We start from the raw sequence: 27,340 nt of genomic DNA on the forward strand, positions 1-27,340 counted from the left end.
TGCAGATCATTCCCAAATTATTGAACCAATTGTTGCTCTTACCGGTCTTACGATCCTTGTCTTTTCCCGAATGACCGCTGGCACCTTTGTTGTTGTCTTCGCTGCTGCTGTTGTTGCCACGGCAGCTTTTGTATCCGCCCTTAGGTGTTTTGTCATCATAGAACTCGATTTCGTTCTTATTAAACGACATCTTCGGCGATTACTGAAAGTCGTTTTGATGTAGTGTAATATGTTTTAAATGATGTCGATATGATCAAATAGAATAACAAAACTAATACTGAACCAATACGGTGCAATTGCAAGCTTTATACAGTCCCTGGCCGTGGCGTCCCGTCACCACCACCTAGATTTGTGACAAATGACACGTGATCTCTGTTAAGGTCACGACAATACAAACAGAAGCATTTAATAAACCAGGACAGGTTCATGCTAGTATGAGCAGTCACGAGGCAACCGCGACAATCCGAATGCGTTCAAAATAAACATATGTTTAATTGGAATACGTCGCACATTGTTATAATATTGTGTGGCTTTAGCGTTTCAATTAAATTAAGTGGTCTTTTGTATTATATAATTAATATACATCGCGCAATTTTACTATTTACATTCCTTATAAACAAAATGCGAATACTCCAAAATGACATATTATATAACATGTTTTTACAATATATTGAAATGAACCACGGATAATAAGTCAAAATCATACGCAACGTTATACAATTATTACACATACAATACACAAAAAATAATATTATTTTTAACTAGCTGCATTACCCAGGTTTGCCCGGAGTTATACGATTTGGCTAATGCAAAAAGGGTCATTATCACTTTTATTTGATTTTGAGTAAATTAAAAAAAACATCCTAGTTCTTTGTGAATTTAAGATATTTTAATGATTTTTTTTTAGTGTTCACATAGAACATGTGTGTCAATAACACAAATTGCTTTTGACTCAAGATATTATAGTTAAAATAATAAAAAATAAAAAATGAATTGGATTAAGGTCCTTTTTTGCATGTTTGATAAAAAAAGTCAATTTCATGTCAAAATAATGTAATTTACATGGAAAACGTAAATAACAATAATAGCAAATATCATTGTATTATTATATTATATTATTATAGTACGTCATATAGTTTTTTTATATCAAGTGATAATAATACAAAAAAAACATCAATTGCTAGCAGAATAACACTACCTACATGATAATAAAAGACGAAATAAAAGATAAGTGATAAAGCAGACGAGATACAACAATGGAAATTTAGTTAATTCTAGTAAAAAAGGACCTTAGTCTCTTCTCGCATAAATCAGAAAATGAAAAAGGCGTTTTCTAGACCAGGGAATCTCTGATGAAGGTCTTTTCTATCATAAACGTTTAATCTACCCCCTATTAGTAAAAATCCGCAGTTAACTTGTTTTTGCCAGAAATGGTGTTAAGGACCCATTTTGCATGAACCAAATCATACAATACCTATGTCTATTTTTTTTATTTGGTCCTAGCTAACGGAGAGTTTGCGTTGGTTGCTGAAAGCTATATTGTATACCTTTGTCGATTCTAATGTAAAATTTTCAAATAACAAATAGGGAATTCAGTAATCTGAAGTTGTGATCTATAAGTCGTGTACAAAAAATCAAAGAATAAATGTATCGCCCGGGTCTTCAAGATACAATTGTAGCTGCTGATACAAGTTTATTAATGTATTTATTTGTTTAACCACACTTATATGATACTATACAAAGATTTATTAAGAACTTCCTATATTACTCCTATGACTGCTTAAAAGTGTATTATAGTTCTGGTTTTAAAAGTAATAAGAAAACTGATCGGATTTATTAATTATTTTTTTGATTCTAGCATGAAATTATCTGGGCAATTATTTAATTGCAATTATAGCTAGGTATTACAATAATATCTTTTATGTCCAACTCTCTATTATAGGAAGAGATTTTGGGACCAAATTCTAACGAGGACCTTGCCAAGATGCAGAACAAGGTTTTAGGTGTTTTTGCTCTAAAATCACTTAAGACCGAGTAAAACGTATTCTGCGTAACTATATTTAAATGAATATTTTATTTTAAATCGCTGTCAAAAATGCTGTGATTGTTTGAAAAATAAATTAACTCCCAAAAAGAGTCTTAATTACTGAACTAATAATTACATAGGTATCACAGTTGAACCTTTAAATTAAGATTTTAAAAAAAATTTCCTATACCTAACGCCTTAATAAATAGGTTGTATAATGTCCTCTTAAAGTACTAATCGTATAAAGTTAAAAAACAAAAGTCTAATAAAAAAAATTATCATTTATATTTGTAATATGTGTAATACAATAGTTTGTAGTAAATATTTTATGGGTTTTTTCATGATTTTGAAATTATTAATAAATACAATTTTTTTTTTAAAAACATGCTTTTCTAAAAAATAAAAAATAATTTTACTACAAGAACAATTTACCAAACAATTATAGCACATTTTATTTAAAATTTCAATCACTTTGAAAACTTTTGAAAATGAACTACAATTTTAAATATTGTTAAACATCTTTAAGTTTTGACTAGAAAGAAAAGCGTGTGCCCTATTTAATAAAGTCCCTAATATTTTTTTCAGATAATGTTTTATATTGTACATTTTTTTGTAATTTAAATTTGGTTTAATATTAGTGTGACACATACATTTCATAATACTTAACTCAATGAATTTGAACTTTGTTCAATAGTGCCCACGCTTTTTTTTTTAGTCAAAACTTAAAGATGTTTAACAATATTTAAAATTGTAGTTCATTTTTAAACGTTTTCAAAGTGATTGAAATTTTAAATAAAATGTGCTACAATTGATTGGTAAATTGTTCTTGTAGTAAAATTATTTTTTAGTTCACTTTTTAATATTTTTTTTTAGAAAAGCACGATTCTAAAAAAGTTCTTTTTTTATATATTAATAATTTCATTTATTCTTTGGTACGAACTCAATAATTGTATAAAATACCGACAATAGGTCCTTTTTCGCTTTCTGCATCACATATACATAATTTTTTCATTATGAAAAAATCGTAGTTAAAAACTTATCAAGGATCCATGGTAAGCAAAAAAAAATATTATTGTAAAACCAATATTTTCTTAGCGTTCCATCGAAGTTAAAATTAGCGACTATTGTATAGTATATCTTGATATGGACATATCTATCAACTATAATGTCTATGAACCTTTTAAATTATGATTTTTTTTCAATAATCGGTAACACATCTTATTTGTATGTATGCCAAACGGGTTTTTTTTTAATTCTTTAAGTTGAGCTAACAGGTTATTCATAGCTGTGCTTCACTTCTCGTGTCTATAGTTATGATAAATTTATTGTTGTTTAATACTATTAAACAGTCACTACATTTATCTTAGTTGTTGTAAGCAACGGCAAGTTGTATGTTATCAATATTATCATACTGTATTACTGTACCTACACATTCTATAATAATAATGTTGTTTATATGTACACATGACGGTAATCTTAATAGCCATTCGCTTTACGTCTTATCTACAAACTATTATCTGAATTTTGAAGTGCACCATTTAATTTATTAAAAATTAAATATTTGAATCGTTCACTTAATCTGTTGTCAATTGGTTTACTGGCCAACCCGCGAAACGTGAAGTGAATCATTGAGTTTGTAGTAGACTTTAAACTTTCAATAAGCACACCTCTACAAATAAGCGGTAAGTTATAAGGAACACTAAACGAAAATTTATTTTTATCTAATTTAAAATAATATCTATACCGCGATTATTTTGTCAATTTAAAATATGCAGACATTATATTTTACTTGTAAAATTAAATAATAATTTATTTAGATATAATAATAATAATATTTTATCACTGGATGTTATGATAAGAATAAAAACATAACTAATCCACCATTCCTGTTAAGCCCCCAAATTATTTAAAATCTAAATTCTATGTAAACTCGATTTATTGTTAATATTTTGAATCACTAAACTGCGACAATTGAAAACAAACGAATGATATTACACATGATAATTATCTGTAATATAGATTTTTGCTAGTAAAAAATTAATTGAACTAATCAAATAATGTATTTTTCTAAAAACGGAGTCCGTTTAAATAAAACTTTTTCATTTTACTTTCCTCACTTTTTTTTTAATTGTGATTCTGCTGGTTGATGATGAGGAATGCAGCATCCTCACAATTCAACAAAAACATATTAAATAAAAATGTTTTTGAAGTAATGAAGTAATGATGTAATAAGTCACATGTAGAACTTCAAATTTGTTTTGATATCGTTTTCTTTTTTTAATTATAAAATGGGTTTTATAAAAAAAAATCCCCCTAAAATACAATTGTATCAATTGTATCTGTATTTATTTACAATGGACACTTTTATTTTCGTAATTTATAAAATAAAATAAATTATAAATATTTTTTACATTTATATTGATATTTTATGGACTTAATATTATTTATATATACTGCTGAAATGTTCAGACGTCGTAAGTATTAGTATAAAAACGTATTTTCAATTAGGTAATTACTCAAATGATAAACATTAATTATTTACTTCTACTTGGATATCACTAAAAGGTCGACCGGTCATATAGATAAAGTAACCACTAACCAGTAACGTTACCAAATTCTGAACAGTATAATATAATAGTGGGGTTTGCTATCAGAGTCACTCTACAGTACTGTTGAATTAAACTTTAAACCTCTACCAAAAATTGATAAATTACCTGTGTAAGTCTAAAAATTAAAATTATTCAAGGGAATACCATATTATTATAACACAGTACATTACGATTTTTAAACAAACCCCAAAATGTATACATTTTATAGGATGTTTTCTCTGAACCGAATGTATTCTTATGCTTAAAAGTGCCGTCTGCATAAATAGTTTAATAAGAGTACATACATTATTTATGTTCTTTTCACACTAATACATTATAATATTTAGATTATGGTCATTTACCAAAAGAAAGAAATTGTTCGTCGTTATAAGTTTTAATTTCTTACGAGTTTAAAATATCATGTACATTTTGAATTTTATTGGTAGTTTTGATCGTCTGGCCAAATATATACTTTTCCGAAAGCAATATTCATATCGGGTTTATTTAAATTATCTGTATTAATTGTTTTACGCTCATTATGTATTAATTTATGTGGTCGTTCACAAATATCTTCTTGTGCTTTCCTTTTTAATGAATTACGAATTACTTGTCGTACCATAATGTTATTGTCGTCTTTTTCGTACCTATGATCTAAATGATTCTCTATAATAGTGCTGCCGTTTTTATCAGTTTTTATAAACGATTTACAATTTTTTTTTGTACAATTCCACTGTTGTACATCATTTTTTAAATAATAATTAATTCCTTGCCGTGTTGGCTCATCATCTTCTCTGGTAATGACATTTTGAAAATAAAAAACCATTAGTATTTTATACAAATTACTCGTATGCTAACTAATGCTTAGTTTATACCGAAGGCTAAGCTTAAAGTGAAATGTGATTTCCCCTGTCGTTTCTACAGTCATTCTATTTATTACCTTTGTCGATTGATAACTGAGGACGTATTCGGGCTATTGAATAAAATGTTGATAAATAACTGCGGACAACTTCATCATTTTTGACAATCCACACGATCTCATTAACATAAAAAAAATCCATAACATCTCAAAAATGTCATCTCTAGTATCCATTAAATATATTAAGTGTGTTCTCTAATTGTATTTTAATTATACAAATTTTAAATTATTTTTAAATAATTTAAAAAAGAAACACAATAAAATCGCTTCTCAGTTTCGCAAAAGAGTAACTATATTCAAAATTGTGCGTAGAAAATATTATTATAAAATAGCTACAAACGTAGCAGCTTTAGTTAAAAACTTTTAAGCACCTTTTTAATATCGTTTCGTTTTTTTAAGTATTACTGTGAACTAGATATTTTATATATTTTAATAATTTCTCAGGATCAAGATGAACTAGACGGATTAATCCGCTTATGTTATACATTTTGTAGCCTGTAGGTATCATGGCGGAAGACAAAACTAAGACCGACGAGAAATACTTGTTGAAAAACGGCAGGGTTCTTCTCAAAGAAATGTTCGATGGGCTGGCCTACAGTTATCCTGTATTCGACGTATACGCAGAAAGCCGCGTGGTCGGATTTCGACCCGTCAGTATAATAAATAAACACAATAATATATTTTTTATTTAACTACAATTTTTAATTATACATAATATTATATATGAATAGAGAAAAACAAAATATTTTATTTTGTAAATTTAGAAAAATCAATACAAAGTGAATCTACTTGGAGGCGGTGGGTCCGGACATGAACCCTATCCTTTTGGTAAGATCAGAGGTTCACATTATTCGATTAAAAAAATAATACTATTTATTCTAAGAAAAATATTATTCAAACATTGTTATTTGTAATTCTAGAGCTATTAGAAATATCCATACTGTCCACCTACAAAGCATTCACCACTGGGCAACATGGATATTTCTAAGAACTCTAGAATTAATTAAGCAATCCACGCAAAGTTTTAATAATAATGTTCGTTGCGGTATAAATAATAAATAGTTTCTTTGGGATATTTTACACTAACAACTTATATGCAATTTATTTAACTGTTTTTATTTTAATAATCATATAACTTATAAGTGTTGTTAAATAGTTACTACAATATAATTTCGTAATTAGAAGCGATATATTTTAGATTTTACCTTCTTCATCGCCGTCTTATCTCATACAAATGAGGTAGGCCTATAATGGCTATGAAGAGATACTTCTCTCCACCCATCACTGCATGTACCTGCTTTATCTACCCGTACACATGCGTGTCTTTTTTACAACATCTATCCAATTTGTCTTCGGTCTACCTCAACCTCTGAATCTCTCTATACTACTTTCACATACCCACTTTATCATTTAATTTCCTCCCTCATCTTTACACACTCAAATTATCTAAATTTATTGTCTATCGATTTCCATTAGAACTACCAAACTATTTATTATAAATTACTCATTGCTCATTTCCAATAATATTTAACTTGTTATAGCCGCTTCACCCATCCATTACGACAATATCACGGAGGCTATATAAATTACTTGTAGTTGTATTCTAGTATTGTACAGATTCTCTAAGCTCGCCAGTGTGTATGTTTCTTAGGATATATTGGAGATGGAATGCTTTCGGCTTCGGTCAGCGGTCATGTGTTTACATGCTGTTCATCATTAAATATTTACCAGGCAATAAAGTACTTGAATAATTACAACAGTACGTTTAAATCCCTAGATTTATTTATTTTTAAACATTATTTACTTTAATAAGCATTAATTGATATAAAACCATTATAGGGAACGCAGCTATTCTACTTATTGTGGCAAATTATACGGGCGACGTATTCAACTTCGGTTTAGCTTGTGAAAAAGCCAAGAAACTGGATAATATAAACGTAATAATTAAAACATGACCAGAGAACTTGATGACATTTCCAATTAAACCAAGTGTGGCTTTTTAGGTAGCCGAACTAGTGGTTGCCGACGATTGTTCGAGACCTGGCGGCAAAGTGGGTAAGCGGGGAATGTGTGGACTGTTGTACGTCATAAAGGTAGTAAACCATTTTATTGGCTATTGCTTATTATTAATATACCTCAGATCATGGTTTTTATTTTGTATAGATATTGGGTGCGATGGCCAGACAAAACACTAGTCTCGAAGAACTGTTGTCAGTCGGTAAGGAAATAAACAACAAGCTGGCATCACTGGGCATAAGCGCTAGCTCCTGCAACACCCCGGGCGAGGACCCTTCGTTTCTACTACAACGAGGCGAATATGAATTTGGAGTTGGATTACACGGCGAGGCTGGCACATCGAGGATTAAAGTCAGTTTTCATAGTTAGTTAGATAAAAACAAATTTCTATACTGCCTAACTTGCGACTATAATCGATTTATCACAAATTATAATGTAAGGCAATAATGTACATCAATAGGTATATACTGGACGTTTGGTCTCCTTACATAGTACGTTATGTCCTCAATATTTATCGATTACTACTCATTCAACCTAACTACTACTAAAAATTAATATTCTGTGATTAAAACATATATTAGTTTAGAGGCATTAAAATGATAGTTGTGTATTGTTATAACTATAGATCAGACGGTCATTAGTCATTATCGGCTTTCTCATTTTAGGCATCCGATGTCAAAGGATTGATACATTTGGCCGTCGATAAAATATGCGGTACTCTGCGGATAAAAGAGTCTAGTACAATTTGTTTAATCGTAAACAATTTGGGGACCGTATCGCACATCGAATTGGGCGCTTTAGCCAAGTACACAAAAGAATATTTCAGTAAGTAAGAAAATAAAAAATAAAAATATTTTGCTTGTAATAGGTATTTAAGAATTACATACAACATGCGTATAGATTTTAAATCAATTTCCTAGTTTAACATTTTTTAACAACAAAAAAACAAAATTTTTTTACACATACGGTACACCTACTATAAATCAAGGCGGGACACCTTGATAATTTATTTTTAATTACTACAATTATATTAATTATTTTTATTATGATATTAATAAAATGTCATAAATCCTTAGAAGGGGTGAAAAGTTTTTTCTATTTTTATTTTTCGAGCGAAGAAATCTGAAAATTAGACTGAAGGTAGATTTTTTTTTTAGACGAGCTGAAAATCAACGTGAACCGAATGTTTGTCGGTACGTTCATCGTATCCTTGAATATGTATGGTTTTCAAATTAGCGTACTTGACGTAAGCAACAACCCGGAATGGGTCGATTTTATAGATGAAGAAACTTCAGCGTTTGCTTGGCCAGGAAATAACATGAGCGTAAAACTAACAAACAAAAGAAACCCGGCTGTCATTGAAATACCTACTATGGACCAAATAACTCCTAATGTAAACTGTTTTTTAGTTTAAATGGAAAATTTGGTGTTACCTACTCGGTCATTTTGAACTTAACCGATTTCGGCTGCTATATTAAGATAGCTTTATAGAGTTTTTAGATTAGTGTAGCTTGTATGCAGTAATTTAAAATTATGGGATAAAAAAGACTAAGATAGAAAAGTTGCATCTATTATGTCATTGAATTAAGAAGGTGGGAGTAAGTTAATAAATCGACGAAATCGTGAAGGAAATTTTAGGGAAGTTTTAAAGTAATTTATATGGGTCCAGACGCCAAATAAGAACGTTTGGAGCGACTCCCGCAATTTTTTTTGACAATTACACTGCATGTCTGTTACGATAAAAAGAATGTTCTCAGATTTTTTTTTTCGTTTATTATGGTTATGGTCGTAAAAAATCCTTTTCTTCTTGACATTTCTTTTTTATAGTATCTTTGAACAAAAAAAAATGATTAAAAATCTTTTTCTAACAATCTCAGCTTTCTGAAAAATGCATTTATTTTTTTGAGTAACATAAAGTCATTAAAATTGAGTTTATAATCTGAAAAGTTGGTTTTTCGTGTTGCCCAGAAGTTGAATATTTTTTTCAGAAAGCTAAAATAATTTTACATAAAACGTGTAAGTTTCAAACTAGGTTTTCCATAAGAAAGCTTTGAAAAGCAAAAGTTAAAAGAGTTGAAATTTCATAGAAAAGTCGAAAAACGACTACAGTAATCAAAATAGTTATGTGTAAAAATAAGATAATTTTCCGTTCTTGAAATTAATAGTAAAGAATTTCAGTTTTTGTAATCTAAGAAGTTTCAATCGACTACTCTTTCGTTTGTAGTTAGGCGTGAGTATATCCGAAATCAACGCTTCAGCGTTGAAATACATTTTGAAGTCTGTAGCTGAAGTACTGTTGCAAAACGTCGAGTATCTAAACAAGTTGGATCAAGAAATCGGCGATGGCGATAACGGTTCCACGATATCGCGATTTGCTTCTGGTAAGTGTCGATCAACATTAACCATTATTTGTATAATATTTCTATTATATACGCATTAATTGTCGAAAAATATATATACTATTATTTGGCTTTTTACCAGAATAAGGCAGATCAAGTCGTTGTAATTAAAACTGACGTTTACAGAACTGCTGGTCGTTTTGGATAGATTACCTTTGACGCATCCAGCTAGCGTTTTGGACTCGTTAGCGCTGATATGTGAAGACAAAATGGGCGGAGCATCGGGAGCCCTGTACAGCTTATTGCTGACCGGAGCCGCCGGATACTTGGCTTCGGCGGACCAGTTGGATTGGACGGGAGCACTGGGCCGAGCACTAGAAACGGCCATGAGGTATTCGAGCGCCAGGAAAGGGGACAAGACCATGGTGAGTCGGAAAAAGTTGTTAGGTGGACGATATTGTATAGGTTTCATTAAAACGTATGTCGTATCATCTGCAGTTCGACCCCATAATAGCGGTCCATGAAGTTTTCCGAGAGAACAACGAACAACTGCTGGCCAACCCTAACCCTGGGGTGTATGCTGGTGTGTTGTCCAAAGCTCTACGGAAGGTGAAGAACGTTTGTAACGCTTTGAGAGAAATAAAAGCCGAGTGAGTTTCCCACGCCCCTCGCCTTAAAAAAAATTTCCCACTCGTACAAAACACATTTAAATAAATTAATAAAATATTGCTACGTTCGACTTGTTTAGGTTCGGCAAGGCGTCTTACGTGGAAAGCGTTACGTCAGTCGGCAAAATGGACGCTGGGGCTCACGGAGTGGCCTTGTGGTTTGAAGCCTTGTGCACCGCATACGCGGACACCTGTACCGCTTGTGAATCAAAAACACCCCATACTATGTAATCACTACTATGTTAACATTTAATACTATAGCTAATAATATTATACAAATAAAAAGTATGTTTTAGAAACTGAAAAGAAACTAATTTCAAAATTAAAAATACGTAAATAAGTATGGAGAGGTTGGGTTTTACTCATAAAAATTACTATCAATAATCGCGATTTAGTTTATTCTCGATTCATTCGTCACTACTAGACTAATGCTAGATGGAAATTCCAATAGAAGTCTTAAATAAAATAAAAAGTCTGGTACTGTCTGGCCCCCATATAAGTTCCAGTACACCTTCTTTTAGGGTCTTTGTTCTACTGTTCATCGTTTACATTAGTGGACCAAGTCCTATAATGTTATGCGAAACAATGTAAGTATTAATATCAAACAACCCCTTACACCCAAATTTTATTTTAAGTATTTTTAGGTTATAAAAACTTTGTTTGTCCTTTTATAATTTCATTCGTCCTTATATAATAAATTCGGGAACACTGGTTACACCACAATCGACGAATAGATCAGTTATTTTAGTTTGTAGTTTGGTACTTCACAGCATAGAATCTTAGAATCTATATTTTTTTTTTGCCTGAATAAATAAATGACTTAAGCATTACACTGTAGAAAACGAGTCTTCGCTCACGTTTATAGATAATATCAACTACACGATATTGGTCATGACAAAAATGTTTTCCGGGGCCAAACTGGGCTCGAGAGTTACTGGACAAATGCTGATAACATTTTAAATTATAGGTCGAATACTCGAATAATATGATCATTAATTTGTTTACTCGTGTCTCGTGGAACAGTTCCACCATTAGTAAGATTCCTATAGACTATAGTCGACTTAGTTTTGTACGTAACATTGTACATATATTGAACTATAAAGGTACTTTAAATATTATAATATTGATTTCACAGTAACTAATGGAAAAAAAAACTAGATTTTATATAATAATACAACTATTAATAATTTATTTGATCATCAGGTTGTATTAACATTTTTCAATACCTAATAATTATTTCTTATTCGTTTTAATTAAAAAACATCAAGCTTATTTTAAATGGACACGGTTTTTGAGTCAACAGCTAAAGGCTAATACAAAGTAAAAACTAAAAACTAATTGTTTATAGATCAACGAGGTAGTTTCATTCGCGTAAAATATCAGATTAAGATAAGAAAAATTATCTATTAAAGTTGAGCACTTTTAAGTATATTTTTTACTAATATTATTTAACAGAGAAAAACAGAAACGCGCATTTATTAAGAATTACTATTTATGAATATGTTTGTCATTGGGCAGAAGATCTATCTGGAATTAGCGTCATCATACCAACTATACTCAGTCAGGTAGGGGAAAGAAGGAAGAAACATATTTTTCGTAGTTTAAAAAAGGTATTTTTCTGGTTTCGTCACCGTACTCTTTAATTAGTTTTACTAATCTGTTTTTTTTAATGTAAGAATTATCAAAATGTTATACAACCTAATAATTGCTTGATTTCTTACTTACGGAAGGGTAAAAAAAAAAAAAAAACAATGCAGTTTATATGTTTTTTTATATGACAAACTAAGTTAATATTTACAGACACGGACTGGACTTAGGGACAGCCGACATATAAGCAAACTATGCCCACTGCTCACTAGACCGTTAATTCGTCTAGGTTTACGAGGCCGGTCTATTCGTAAGGTACTTTATTAGACTAAAAATTAAAAAAAAAAACCCTTCCCCTTTAAAATCGAGAAAAACAACCGAAAAATAAACCAAAAATTAGGGAAGTTTTTAAGTTGCTATGTGTGGTTTATACTTCTACCCTCAGATTCGCATCGAAGCGTTTATTTAAATGTGATTTTATCACTTTCAGCTATAACCTCCTATAGACCTGTGACCTCTCCATCCCCACTATGCCCCGGTCCTACTGCATTTGCCTTATGTATGAGAATAAGCTTCGAACGATTGCAGAATTTAAGGAGGGAACTCGGGACAAACTCGCAGAACTTGATGCGGCCACTTGTGGGAGAGTCATCACTAACTTCCTTGCACGTGTAAACGCTTGTCGCCGAAGACGTGGTGCACATATGCCTGATGAAGACTTTCATACGTAAATGGGAGGATATCAGCTTGTACTTGATGCATACAATTTTGTAAAAAAAAATGTTTTTAATAAACTTTTGTAAACATCAAATTTGTCCATGTTTATGAAGCACCCTAACTTATATATACACGACATATTTGATATTAGTCGACACAACGAAATGTTATTATGCAACGTAAACGTGATATTTTATTGTTCGTCTTCTTCGTTTTGAACTGATACATCTTGTATATTATGTAGGTATAGTATTATATTGTACACAATCGAGTTCATTAACTTTGTACTAATGATACAAATAATTGTTTTATGGCACACACTAGATAATTGTTCATAGATTAAACATACTTGCACCTAAATTTAACGTCTAGAATATATTTTATATTATACGGTATACCTACCTATATAATTATGTCTTCAACCTTAATACAAAAGAAATTAAAAAGTTTACCAAATAACCTATCGGTAAAAATAATTCTAAGGCATGTATATCATAGCTCAAATATTAGCTCTAATATTGTAATAACTTATAAGTATTGATACAAATTTGATTTGTTTTAATATCATAATAATATGTTTAAATTGGCTAAACATGTATATCATACAGTATTGAACATCGGTAACTATTAGATAGAAGCATACAAATCGTATATTATGCGTGGAATGCATTTAAAAGATAACACTATTAATAATAACTCACAAATTGTATACATAATTCAACGGGTACCTAATACATTAAAATTACATAAATACTCGAGCACGTCAATACACAAGGTCTAAATTTTAGACATATTGGACTCTACTATATATGTTTCTAAGTATACGATAATAATTATGACAATTGACAACGATATTGTTTTGAGATCACATGTTGCCTTTAAAACAATCCATGAAAAACGAACCGATTGTCCGGTATACATGAGGTCGAACGCTTGACAGACCATGTGATTCGTCAGGATAACTCTGTTAAAACACAAATAATAATTTGTTTAAGCATAAGAATTAATCAAATTGTTAGACCCTAATAAAGAATAAGCAATATCATATAAATAAAAACCCTCATGACTCGCAGTTCAAATTTATTCACATGCATATTAAAATAATAATAACAATAAAAATATAAAAGTCAGGTTCAAAAGTTTTGTAGACAACGGGATTAGCATTAGATCACTGACCGGTACGTGCCTATACTTTTAAACTGAAAGTACATGATATGTACTATGTAGTGTTTAAATATAATTTACGTACATTGGGGATCAGACGTGTAATGTGCCTACATCGGTTAATGATAATCCCGGGTAAAAGCTACATCGAAAATCCAAAAAATACATAATAACGATATAAAATATCAATAATAATGTATTACTTATAGGTACCAATTATAGAGTAAATTATTAATTTTAAGTAACAATAATTTTTAGATGTTGCAGTTCCCATTTATTTGGAAATAATGATTTAAAATCGTTTAAATTCGTATGAGGGATATTGAAAACTTGATAACATAATATTAGTTTACAATTTCAAGTTGTTCTAGCGTTAAACTGAGGCATCGATTTCAAATAAGATTAAGAACTCGAGTACAATCGAAGAACACTCCAGCCGAAATATAATACAGCGTTGTTGCAGTGGGTTCGTGCTAGACGGCGAGTCAGACAATTGCTTATATTATAATAATATTTAACCTATACTATTATACTGTATATTTTATTCAATAAAACAAAAAACTAGTTTAGTCCTATACAGCGAATGGCTTATCCATTGAGTTTAATGAATAATTTGTTATTATTATTTTTACCTGTTGTCTAAATAATATCACTTTGTGTTCCAGTTCGGCCGATAACATCATTGACTGTTGGTAATGTACGTTGTCGTCGAAAGTGCCGTGTATCAACATGTATTTTTTATCGCGCATCTTCTCAACATGTGTCAATAGACTACCGTTTCGGTAACCCTGTCCGTTTTCTGTGATCAATCCCATGTATCGTTCCGTATAAATAGTATCTGTCATCATTTAAAATCCAATTTGCATTAATATTATACTACTACGATTTTGAGAGACTAAAATTAAAACGCCTAAGCAAATTAATGCAAACTGCTTGGAAACAACTACCGGTAAATTGCAGAACGTGTATTAATTATAATTTATAAAACACAATGCATACAAGTTAAAATTAATTAAATATGTTTTATATTAGGCCAAGTCGGGTGTCCTTAAAGTTCTATTATAGGTATATATTAACTATTAGAATGATTCTGATGAAGTTTGAATTTGAAATTGTTATTTACCTAATAATATAGCTGTATACTCAGGGTTACTGTAATAACAATTATAAAATTACCAAGATAAGAGCGTATTGTAAATTGGATTTCGACCATTTTGTCTTTCAATACTTTTACCATCGCATGTAGTCGAAAATATTTGCTCAATGTAGATTTCTAGTACATAATAAATACAAATAATAATCCCCCTGAACGACGCGACGGTTTGGAAATAAATTAAGTTTTTTTCAACCGGATTATATATTAGTCGAAGGATTTAATACAACACCGAAACGCTAATATCCTTTGATATTTTAACGGCTTCGGCAACCGGCCAAAACCTTAGTAACTTATGGTAAATACGATAAAGTATGACAAGCTTGTGTAATGCATCGATTTTTTAGTAATCAAATACCGTAATAAATCCAATCAGTAACGGGAGCTACGGACAGTGCGCATTTGAAAATGTTTTTATCATCTTTTGCCAAAGCCATGCCGGCCGCATATCCACCATAACTCCATCCCCAGATCGCAGATTTGGAAGCATCGATGAACGAAAAACGACTTTGAAGGGATCTGGAAAAAAGTTTTTCGATGCATTATAAAGTACCTACTTAAAAGCTAATATGTCCGGTGTATTTATAGTGAAAAATGATAAAGTTATAAGATTGAATTTTTAATTTGTTGTACTTATATTATTACATAATATAAAGCTCATTTTCTAATGACAAAAATCCCCGAAAATACAATTCTTACTTAGCAACGGCTATCTGATCTTCGATCTCGTAAGTACCCAATTTTTTATAGTTAGCAAACAGATATTTATTGCTTTTTCGTCCAGATCCACGGCCGTCGATTTGAGCTATGATAACGTTTTGGCTCGTGCAAAAATATTTGTTCCAATCCAAAGAGAATTTGTTCACCGCCATATTAGACCCGGGCCCGGCATAACTGTAAGTTTTATTGATAATTAATTAGGTACATTCATTCGGTTATATCCGGATATTCTCACGTGTTGACGAGCATTGGATATTTTTTATCCGCGTTTTCATCTAGCATAGGTGGCAGTATGAGTTTCACGCGAGCTGTGTAGTTATCGTTTATGGGCACGTCAATAAAGGAAATCCTCGGCAAGATCACGGGTTTCAATTCTTCCTTAAGGTCGTTATTTCCGTTCCATTCCAAAATCTGTTCGCCAGTCTACATAAAAAAAATAAAAATCACACAACCTTCTTTTTACAACTTGCGACGGCATGATATAATTTTATGTACACTGAATGATGGCATTTTAGAAAGTTGTTGTAAAACCAACTATGTCGATAGTCGATAAAGAAAATTCAATTCGATTAGGGCTTTCTACTTCCCGTGATTAAAAAATACACGTGACATTAATATCCAGGTTTTAAGACCCGTGATTTTAAAATTATCCGCGAATTCGTGTATTTTTTTATTCACGTGATCACGTCTTCATGTATTTATTAAGTTATTAAAATATATCTAGCTAATAGGTAATTGTTCGTTGAGTGGGCAGTGAACCCAGCTCGTTCCCTTTGGTCATTCACATGACTGCCGCAGTTATAAATCAAGGACCCTACAAAAGATACGATCTGGTCAATTCGACAGGATAATTTTTTAGATCAAACGTCATATCAGGTCACGTGTAAACAGAAGACGTATCGTTTAACTAAATCCTGTTGGATCTCCATAGTTGCAATGCTAGCATTAGGAATTTCCCCCCTCCCCAACTATTACAGTACCTATCCACTGACTTTTTTTTTTATTGTTGTGTTAACCTTATAAGTGCAGGTGTTATTAGAACTCCGAAGACTTTCTAACTGCACCTATACACTAAGGGGACCTATGCGACGTACCGTTTTGACTATGTGAACTTCTGGGACGTTAGGTCCGCTGCATGTATGGGTATAATAGTTGCCGTCTTCGCTCATCACTGCTGCGTTGAATTTGCATTTTTTGTCACATGTCATGCACTCCATTTGACCCTTGCCTGACGCCAATACTCTGTACATGTACTCTTCTTCTGGGTTGTCTGCCGTATTGGCCATAAAATATCTAAATGAAACAACAACAGCAACCTGTACGTTACTACATCAAAGAAATGGAGCAGTTTTCTTCTTACACGTAATCGGATTTTATGTCCCATTTTAGAAGTTCAGACACTACAAACAAGCCACTGGTCAATGGACTCAATTGTCCACCGGGTTTCACAAGAGTAACATGCTTGTAAAACTCGCCGTTAATCTGTTTCTCTGGATAAATTATGGCAAGGGTGTTGTTTTTGCCCACTAAGGGTATTTGCGAGAAGTCTAACCACCCATTAATTTGTGCAAATTTTTTGACCTGCAAACAGTGTATTTTGATATTAGAACTTTGAGAACAATACTGATCGTTCTCTTAAATCAAAATTAGATACAAATAACATTGTACTTCTCAGTTAGTTAAGTAAAAACTTAATATTTCAAAAAAATCGAGATGATTGCCTCCCTTAACTATTTTTATACTAAAACCAAATTAGAAATCGGCGCGACGTGAGAAAACTCGTTTATGTTAAACGGCTCTTACTATTTTAGTCTACTTTATCTGAACACGTGCCGTTTCATTGTCGTGGTATATTTGATGCTAGGATTTGTGTTTAACGAGAATCAATGCAGATTCTTTAGCAGATCTCGCTATGAAATATGCGAATATTATCAATTATCATTTACTCTTAAAGATAACACTAAATATACTACTATATTAGTAATAACATAATACACTATATTTAATTTATCAATTTAAAAATAATTATATTTCACAAACATATAATATAGCTTAACGGATACATTAATCTTATTAAATAAATTGATGAAACATAATAAGTAAATAATTTAATTATTATATTAGTGACCTATTATATTATTTATTGAAGTTTTTCTTAAAATCTATAAACATATTTTAGTCTAGCTTGATTTCTATAGTAAGAAACCAGCAAAATAAAAAGCTGGTTAAGGAAAAAATAAAGTAGAAAACTATACCTTATAGAAACCAAGTACAGTAAACATCAGCACAGTTTATACCAAGAACAATATAAAGTATAAACCAGAACAGTCTAAACCAGTACAGGAGAAATAATTAAGTTAAAAGCAAATAATAAATCTGAAGGTCTTAATCTTAATTGATACAGTTCAAACCAAGCACAGTAAGAAATTACCAAAAAAGGGTTCAGTATACACACATTTACATCATTACAGTCTAGAATATCTAAGTTTATATATTACATAATTTAGTATACAATAGAAGGGTTTAAAAATGAGGTACTTGGATCTAATTTTGTAGCTCGTTTATAAGCCAACATAGTAAAATGTGGTGGAACTATGTTTATAGACTGATGGTTAAGAAGTAGAAATAAAATATAAAGGCAATAAGAACTATCAGTCGTTGCCTATTAAAAAATAGATTTCTTAGATGACGGATTAGTATAGTATAGGTGAAAAAGTAAAAAAAATATAACACACTAAAATAAGGGTAGTCAAAAGGTGGAAAGTTCCTACAGAATCACATTAAAGAATACGATTCAATGCCAATCTGTGGACACTGGACCCCACAATGGTAATTTCTTACTATGCTGGTTTCTGACTAGACGATTTCTGGATCCAGTGAACAAATACACTAAATTATTAGTATTTTAATCGTTGTTCCAAAAAAAAGTAAAATGTTGTTGTACAGACAATAGTATAATAATGCAAATTTATTAGTGAAACTTTGATAAGCATTGTCACACTACCAAGTTTTCATTTGATTTATTACAAAAATTACAAATCAATTATAGACATACCATAACGTTCATAACATTTTTTTAAGTACCATGTTTAAGTAAAATATTTAGTAATCGTTTTTAATTAAATAGCTGAACTATTACATTGTTTTAGATTATTGTACATACTACAGTCACGTGGTTTACATGAATATTTATAACGTGGTTTATTTGATATGTTTAACCCATGTTATATCATATTGAATCATTTTTAAAGCTATGTAGGTAGTTTACGAATTAGTGTATTAATCTAGAATAATAATAAGAATATGAATATACCATAAGGTTAATTTATAACAAGCTTATTACACGTTTTGAAGTGCTTACCGTCAAGTGTACAATAATTTTACGGCCTGTATACTTAAATTAAGATAGATAAAGTCGGTGTACTATGTATATAACCTAGATAAGTTTTTGTGTTTGCAGACACTTTCAATACGATTATACGTTTTATTTCAGTATACACCAAACTAATTACACAACAGTCGATACTCGATAATTATTTATTTATTGAAGGGCGAGTAGATAAAGGTAGACAGTAGGACGTTCAGCGTTACGGTGGACTACAAAATATATATATTTTTCACCAACCAAATTCCAAAATGTCACCAAAAATAACCACAATATTAATACCACCGCCGACAACGTGCCTAATCAGAACGACCATCAAGCAGTTACTGACTGGCGTGAAATTGACCCACCCCTTATCATATATCAATTAAAACAGTTGATTTTGCCTGAACAACATTAAAAATGTCAAACTGACATAAATATTTTTTTTATCGAGATGTTTGATATTCAAAAAGTAAATAAGACCATTACTTTGAGACTATAGCGATTTTTATAAAAAAAAAATTACTATTTTACATGAACAAGCCAGTCCCAATTAAAGTGCAACCGTTAATAATAACGGTCGTAGATATAATATCATTTTACTCACATATTGAATTTTAACGGTATTCTTGTCGAGGACATAATGGACGAGTTGCGCTTCATTTTGAATTCGGTTCATCCATATTACAAACAAATTGGCATCGTCTGACCATAAAACTGTATTTAATATGAAATCTAGCCTAAAAAATAAATATTAATACGTCTAAATAATTATTAGTTTGAACGTGTGTAGTATAGTATACGTCTAGTATATGTAAAAATATAAAATTTGTATTATGTATATTTATAAAAATATAAAACATTTTATTTTAGGACCTTTAATAGCGGTAGATTTTTCAAAATGCGGATTTACAATAAACTATAGATAGTACTATTTGAAGTCTTTGAAAAAATTTCTAAATAAAAAATGTTTTGTACAAAAAATATGTGTATGAAAACTTACTGAAAAAAAATCGATAAGTATTTAAAAAATCTTATTTTATAAAATTGAAGTTTCGTTTAGCATCAAATACCATAAATAATCAGGATCAAATTATTTGCTAGCCTTAACTAGAGAACTGGGCTAATTATAGACAATTAGTTTTTTATTCAACTGTTGTATAACATTTACGACTCAACGATTTCTAACGATACTCACACGGTCATTTTTTTTTACAAAAAAACACAATATACATAATATAATTAATATGTTAAGTATACAATTTCAGGCTTCTTGTTGTACCATTTAGATAAAATAAGTAACAATAATTATGTTTAACAATTGAAACACGCATAATTACATTAAATACATAGATTACACTACTCAAGTCGTCGCGTCAGTCCAGATGTTTCAAATACCAAACAATTAGGTACAGGTACCACAGTAGTAATTTATATTGTATTAAGACTTTAGATGAATGCAATTTTATGACTATCATTACAAAAACTTACGGTATATCCGGCGGTGGGCGTATTTCGACAGAAGAGCCGGATTGTAAATCGTTTACAAATAGTTCTACATTTGGATTAGGCGTACCGACCTGTGACATAAATATTAACAAATAATTTTTGTTTGCATACACACAAATGGAATAATCATTCACACCTTTGGATAATGAATGGCAAACGTAGATGGGTACTGATATTTAAGCGATCCCGGTATACCGTACAGTGGTATTTGCATTATTGGTATTTGTGTGTCGTTAAAAGAAGCATACGCTAACATAGTAGCTCCTTTTGAAAACCACATTGCCGAATTCGTACTGAATACTTCCTCTAAAAGCAACGATCAAAATAAATTACTTATGTATTATGCGTTGCAAAACGTTCAATTAGTTGATATTTTAAATTCATAGATTGTCAACATAACTTAATACATAAAACACCAAACAGTAAAAATATTTACTAGAAGTTCGGGTTAATTAATTAATATTATTATTAGTTCCGAAGTAATACTTATAAAAAAAAAATCTATTAGCTGATACGTTTAAACTTAATTTTTAATTGAACATAAAATAAACGTTTAAGAGCTGATATTGTGCATTACAGATAAATGTTCGTTTAGGGGGAAAAAATAACACACCTTCATACACCCAGTCGGGGATGCCGTTGATTAGTTCAAAACCTCCAGTAAAAGATATTTGTTTTTCCGATTTCAGATCGGAAACTGAACTTATATAGAATATGTTATTTTGTTCTACTAGCGCAAGGCCTTGGCCGACGGGTGACCATTTTGCCAGCTGCAAATCTCTGGCCTTAGTAATATTATTAGAACTTTTCGCGAGCAACGTTTCTTGTTCTCTAAAGAATAATAATATGACAGTGTAATAAATAAATAAATGGTTAATAAATGTCATGTATAATATAAAAAAACATGAGATTCAATCAATTACTAAGCAAAGACAATAAATAAAGCATTTGTGTCACTCAGCACTCTATACGTATATCGATGACTTAGAGCAACGGTGTCATACCTATGTGCATATTATAATAATTGTCTGTTACATATTTTACACATTAAACCCCGAAAATTCATAGTTTTGTTGATAACAAAAATAGGAGTTTATTAACACATGCAATGATATAGTATTAATAATTGTCAAACATAGTTCTTGTAAAATGTAAATAAGTACAATAAAGCATCTGAACATAATATACCAACAATATAATTAAATTAACATTTCTCACTTTGTGTTATTTTTATTTTTATGGAGTTTATAGAAAGAAAATTTAAATTTTTTACTAAACAAAAATGATTATGGTCGACTGGTTCCAAAATAATAATCGTTAATTTAACAGCATGATAATATTTAAAAATCATAATTTTTATTTAATATAGCTCAGAAACATCTATATTTCACAATTTGTTTTCTTATTAAGTCTGGTTTTAGACTGATATATCGATAATTTCTTAAATAATGCTGCGTCGTTAAATATACGCAATTTTTTTTTTTTTTTTTGTTAAAAAATATCAGTGCTTTGTACAAATTACTAAAAAAAAAATTAAGCCAAAAATATTCGACTGGTTAAAATTAGTAGAACATTTTGGTGGTTACATTATATTATATATATATATATATATATATATATTTCATTAATTCAATTTACTTTATACATCAAAAATGTATTTTATATGTATAAAGTAGAAATCGTTTAAACGGCGTTGAAGGAACGACAAAATTAAGTATATTGCGACTACAATAATAATAATAATAATAATAAATGACAACTAAACGTTATTTTATAGTTTAATCAATTAAATAAATCGTACTTTGGACAAAAACCAAATTTTTTTCAAATGTTAATAGAATATTTAAGTAGTTAACTTAAATAAATGTTTATTTACAATTGTAAAGTGTGGTTTAGGCATATTGAACTTGGCTTTTGAAATATTTTCAGCATAGATTAAGATGGTCGTTTTAATTGATTTTTGTAATCTTATAACGTACTACACGGACTCTGTCTAAGCACATTCACAGTCACACCACTCAGTCCCGAGCCAATTTCCTTAGAATATTGTTTCTGGTTCACAACTACTATGTCTGACTAGGACGAATAAGGCCGTTCTTCCACTTGGGCGATGCGATTTTAAAAAAATAACCACCTAGCAAAAAACTAACCTATGTTTTATTGCGCGATTATTAAAGAAAATTAATACAAAAAAAAAGCCCAACTAATCTCTAGTCCAATACATTTAGGCGGTCAAACCCAAATCCGGTTTACTTCTTCAGGGCGACCTCGAAATAATTAATGCGTTTTAAATGGGTAAACTTTGTATGTTTATATATCCATAGGTACGTTCCGCCGTATTCCACCTACTTTCGCCACCGGTGATCGATGAACGAGTTAAATTGAAAACGCCAAAAACCGAAATCCCTTTGGACATATTTTAATTTAGTCGTTTTCTCATTATCGGATTTGAAGTCCACCGTGGACCATAAAATTAAATCCATTCTAGCTAGTTTAGTCATACATATATATTATGTATTCAACTATTAAATATATGGATAAAAACACAAACCGGACATATTAATAATTAATATTTTTTAAGTACAGCAAAATGTTTTAAACTAATGGACAAAAAATTATTTTCACAATAGTTTTAAAATATATTAACTGTTTTATACTTTTCTATATTACAAACGGAAAATTGTTTAAACCGGAGTGCATAGAATAAATAGAGGCCGGTTTTATTATTTTTTTTTTTAATAAAGCATAAATGTAAACAAAATAGTATGCGGTAAGCAGTTAATTGAAAACACGTGCATTGAAAATAAAGAATTAGATATTTTGGTGATTAAAGGGTGGTAAATTATTTCATTACACTTATTACTGTTAACTATAATTAAGTAATAATTTGTATTATTCATAAACTATGAAAATACCGCCAGGCGTAAGTAATAAAATAACTAATGCCTAAATACCCCACATAACGTGTGGTACAACAATTTAGTAGATTGTTTGTAAAATTAAGTAATCATATAAAAATTATAGCTAAATTATATTTAGCTATAATTTTTTTTGTAATGACAATGTCATCAAAATTATCTGCAATCATAATTCCTATCGCTCGTTTTCAATTCTAACGTGTTCTAACTCGAAGGCTATGCCGATAAACTAATTCTTTCCTAATATTTCTAAGGTAAATGATGGCAACGATAAGCCCGTGTCATCTTCCATAAACATCGAGATATTAGATTAATATTTAAGCCTACGAAATCACCAAAAAAGTATCATTCGCCGGTTCGTTTTAATCAACTCAAGATGGGCAATCAAAATGGTTTCTGCGTTTTAGCTGCCTGTTTGGCCATGTTCATTGCATCGGTAAGTAATTTTTTCACTAAATCGTATAAAACGTATAAGATACTTACCGTGTTTAAGCGTGAACACGATGTATAATATAAATAGTATAAATTTAAGTACACAAAGAACCACTAGGAACAAAAAGAAAAAAATCAAACATCACAAATTGTATTCTACCCTTTGTATATTTAACAAAGACAAGCGCTGTAAAGAATATCACCTTGTTTGCATTTTGCGCAAACCAATAACGTTAATTATTTTCCATTATAGATAGATGCCGTGTTGAAACCTATACCACTACCCGTGCCATGTTTCAAGCCTATTCCAATACCCTGCCCGGTGTCATCCCATTTAGGGTCCGATAGTTTGTCGGCCAAACTAAACTCATTGCTACTGGCAAAACTGATCTTGAAAAAAGGTTTGAAACCAGTACCCGCTCCATACTTGCTGCCTAGCTGCATTCCTCCAAAGCCGTTCTTACCACTTCTTCCACCGCCACCACCGTGCGTTTCACCTTTGCCTTACCTGCCACCATCAGTCCTGCCCTTTTTGGCCCAGCCATGTACCCCTTCTATACTTCCCCCGTTATCCTTACCATGTCCATCCTATTCTCCATTAGCTTCCATAGCCCCCTTACTCGCCTCTTTATCTTCCCCTTGTCTACCACCACCACCTACTCCATGCCAATCTTCCTCATCCATCGCTTCCTTACTCTCCTTACTCTCGTCTTTGACGCTTCCAAATCCCGTTCCAACCTGCCAACCTACGCCACCCCCGTTGGAACTAATTCCGATCCCGACCACACCGATCGCTCCTACAGTTCCGTTTCAATCAGAGCTATTATTGCTCTCGCTCATTTTATCTGCCCCCAACACCTTGCCACCGCCATCTTGCGGGTGCCAACAGTTGTGTTCACCACCCCCTCCAGTCTGTGGTTGTTAGCTGATCACATAGTTTAAAAGACTGAATTGCTTCAACATTCGTTACTCACGCTATTATTATTATTATTATTATTATTATTAACGTTATTAAAATTATTATTGTCGTTATAACTGTTATATTAATATTGTAATATTAAAACCTCGATTCTAATCTATTTGTATATTTTATCATTTTAAACTGTTCTATTTGCACCCCACGGTTTCCCGTGTTCCTTTATTTTTTTAAATCGGAACACCCTGAGATATAATATGTATGTATACAATTACAAAAGCACAAGCGTTTTACTTTTAAATATAGAAAACATCTTACCCGGTCTTAACGTTGATCAAGTCATAGTTAGCTATAAACGAGTGCCTATAAACCTGAATATTTGAATATTTTAATCATTTACTGACAGTACAACGATGATAACAGAATAATAATTGTGATAAAAGAACAAAACGTGGCTGCTTTTACCTTACGGTAGTGATAGGCTATCAGAAGGTATTCTTTGTCCGCCGACAATTCGTAATGGAAACATTTTGCGACGTTCTGTAATTACACGAAAAAATAAACAAATGACATAGAACATGATACAGCAAGTCCAGTAAAATAAGACAGCATATATTAGTAATGATAGCTACCTGAGTATTGTTCGATGCCAAAATGGTTTTGTTTGAGTTTCTAACATCCAGCAAAACGATATGGCCGTCGTCGTCCTTCATTAATATTTCCGCATCTACTCGAAATAATTTAAATAAGTGACATAACCAACACGATATTAATCACGAATATATATATATTTAGAGAAAGAGATAGTCGAGAGAGTATTATCTTACCCGAAACCCACGTTCCGTTGAAAAGATTCGGTTCGTAGCCGCCGTTCATTAGTTTTAAAAACTCTAACGTTTCGATGTTGGTTTGAGCTTCGGGTTTATTGAATATGTCGGTGGTGAAGTAGACTAGCCCACCGAGTACGGCGGCAACTGCCAAGACAATCAGTAAAAATGTTAAAGGCCGGTTCTTCACATTCCATACGCATTTTTCCTTGAAAAAAAAACCATTATCGGTTACATAGTTGTACGTAACGTTTAATCAGTAAAATGGTTTTCGAAAAAAAATTATTTTTAAAGAACATAGACCTTAATATACTACTAGACAGAGCATCCGGGTAGGATGCGGGCGGGTGGTGCGAGCACGACTATTGTCGTAGCAGTGATACCACTGCGAAATGTATAAATTAATGTTTAACGAATTGTACATCATTATTTTGTACAACGTGCAATACATTTATAATAAGACTTTATAAAAAAAAGTACTCACGAGTGGAATTTTCTTCCAATGTTACAATATTACTGCATTACAAATCAAACACATTATTTTACCCATTTAAAAAAATTATACGTACACGGTATACAAAAGTAAAATAACAAGTTAAATATTTAATGACCGAAAAATAGCTGTCGACTCAAAATTTGATTTTATCGGCATTGAAAATTTAATTATCAGTCACGGGCCGCGACATATCATTAATCATACAATAATTTTTAAACCGTGCACCATATTTTTTAAATTAGGAACTCAAATACGCATGAGCAGACACCTCATGACGTCATCGAGTACCGTTGTCAGCGCAGCTTGTTGGTTCGCTGACACTACATACATATTTCAAGTAGTATAAGGTCTATGTTAGAGAAATACATTTTTATTGCATACCGATTACCGATATCGACATTTTGTGCGCTGGTTTTAACTTCAACAGATCAACGAGTCCTACGTGCGCAAATACCCCGTTAAATCGTTTCTCATACCATAAATCACATGTTGTTAGCGACTAATGAGCTTCACATTATGTTATCATTATTATTTAATTTTTAGTAGCGATAACAATAATTTTACTTTGATAATATAAGTGGCAAAAACGATTGCTATAATTTTTTTGAGCTAATTTTAGCAGAATGCGAAGTTATTAGTTAAACTTTAACACTCGTAAACTATGTTACTAGGTAGTAGGTACTGTTGAACTAGCCAAGCAACGTATAATTAAAATCCGACCTAAAAAAATTCGTTATCGCGCTAATTACTAACACTATTTGTCGCAAAGTTACATTTAACCATAATTTTATTAGGAAGTAATATCTTTTTCGCTTAATTAGTTTTAGCCCAACCCATGAAAATGTTCATTATTTATTATTTTACTCAACTTAATTTCTTTTTGCACAATTTTGCTATTATGCAATTGTTTATTTCATAATAGTACCTATAATATAATGTTTTTTCTATATTGAAAGTATTAACCTGATGAGTTTGCATTCA

General features: G+C 31.1%; 3 protein-coding genes across 6 annotated transcripts in view; 2 read left to right on the forward strand and 1 right to left on the reverse strand.

The window, feature by feature from the left end:
* Window positions 1-3,504: 3,504 nt before the first annotated feature.
* On the forward strand, window positions 3,505-10,848 carry LOC126844847 (PTS-dependent dihydroxyacetone kinase 1, dihydroxyacetone-binding subunit DhaK-like). Of its 2 annotated transcripts, none has more exons than XM_050583276.1 (13): window positions 3,505-3,708; window positions 5,975-6,180; window positions 6,295-6,358; window positions 7,182-7,289; window positions 7,370-7,467; window positions 7,534-7,623; window positions 7,694-7,897; window positions 8,212-8,371; window positions 8,704-8,939; window positions 9,771-9,927; window positions 10,072-10,310; window positions 10,384-10,535; window positions 10,634-10,848. In XM_050583276.1, the coding sequence occupies exons 2-13, from the start codon at window positions 6,037-6,039 to the stop codon at window positions 10,782-10,784; spliced, it is 1,803 nt and encodes a 600-aa protein (XP_050439233.1). In that variant the 5' UTR covers window positions 3,505-3,708; window positions 5,975-6,036; the 3' UTR covers window positions 10,785-10,848. The 2 variants fall into 2 exon arrangements, with proteins under 2 accessions (XP_050439233.1, XP_050439232.1); XM_050583275.1 differs by having other exon boundaries at window positions 3,506-3,708; window positions 6,025-6,180.
* A 2,546-nt stretch (window positions 10,849-13,394) lies between these two features.
* LOC126844184 (venom dipeptidyl peptidase 4) overlaps window positions 13,395-27,340 on the reverse strand; it is a 32,355-nt gene continuing 18,409 nt past the window's right edge. For all 3 annotated transcript variants that reach the window (XM_050582136.1, XM_050582135.1, XM_050582134.1), the window contains 15 exons: window positions 25,864-26,071; window positions 25,669-25,763; window positions 25,502-25,576; window positions 25,355-25,407; window positions 21,384-21,601; window positions 20,907-21,076; window positions 20,753-20,841; window positions 19,869-20,001; window positions 17,255-17,475; window positions 16,989-17,187; window positions 16,130-16,317; window positions 15,874-16,068; window positions 15,533-15,693; window positions 14,654-14,859; window positions 13,395-13,821 (listed from right to left, as the gene is read on the reverse strand). In XM_050582136.1, coding sequence (XP_050438093.1) covers window positions 13,723-13,821; window positions 14,654-14,859; window positions 15,533-15,693; window positions 15,874-16,068; window positions 16,130-16,317; window positions 16,989-17,187; window positions 17,255-17,475; window positions 19,869-20,001; window positions 20,753-20,841; window positions 20,907-21,076; window positions 21,384-21,601; window positions 25,355-25,407; window positions 25,502-25,576; window positions 25,669-25,763; window positions 25,864-26,071 — 2,310 coding nt within the window. In that variant the 3' untranslated portion in view covers window positions 13,395-13,722. The remainder of the gene's footprint in view (window positions 13,822-14,653; window positions 14,860-15,532; window positions 15,694-15,873; window positions 16,069-16,129; window positions 16,318-16,988; window positions 17,188-17,254; window positions 17,476-19,868; window positions 20,002-20,752; window positions 20,842-20,906; window positions 21,077-21,383; window positions 21,602-25,354; window positions 25,408-25,501; window positions 25,577-25,668; window positions 25,764-25,863; window positions 26,072-27,340) is intronic.
* On the forward strand, window positions 24,045-25,200 carry LOC126844185 (uncharacterized). Its single transcript, XM_050582138.1, has 2 exons — window positions 24,045-24,124; window positions 24,374-25,200. Exons 1-2 carry the CDS (start codon window positions 24,065-24,067, stop codon window positions 25,043-25,045), a joined length of 732 nt encoding a protein of 243 aa, XP_050438095.1. The 5' UTR covers window positions 24,045-24,064; the 3' UTR covers window positions 25,046-25,200.

The sequence above is a fragment of the Adelges cooleyi genome, unplaced genomic scaffold (genome assembly GCF_023614345.1).
Source record: "Adelges cooleyi isolate 19-005CV unplaced genomic scaffold, UGA_ACOO_1.1 ACOO_flye_CR_arks_rails_tigmint_CR_PRNA_651, whole genome shotgun sequence".
NCBI lineage: Eukaryota > Metazoa > Arthropoda > Insecta > Hemiptera > Adelgidae > Adelges > Adelges cooleyi.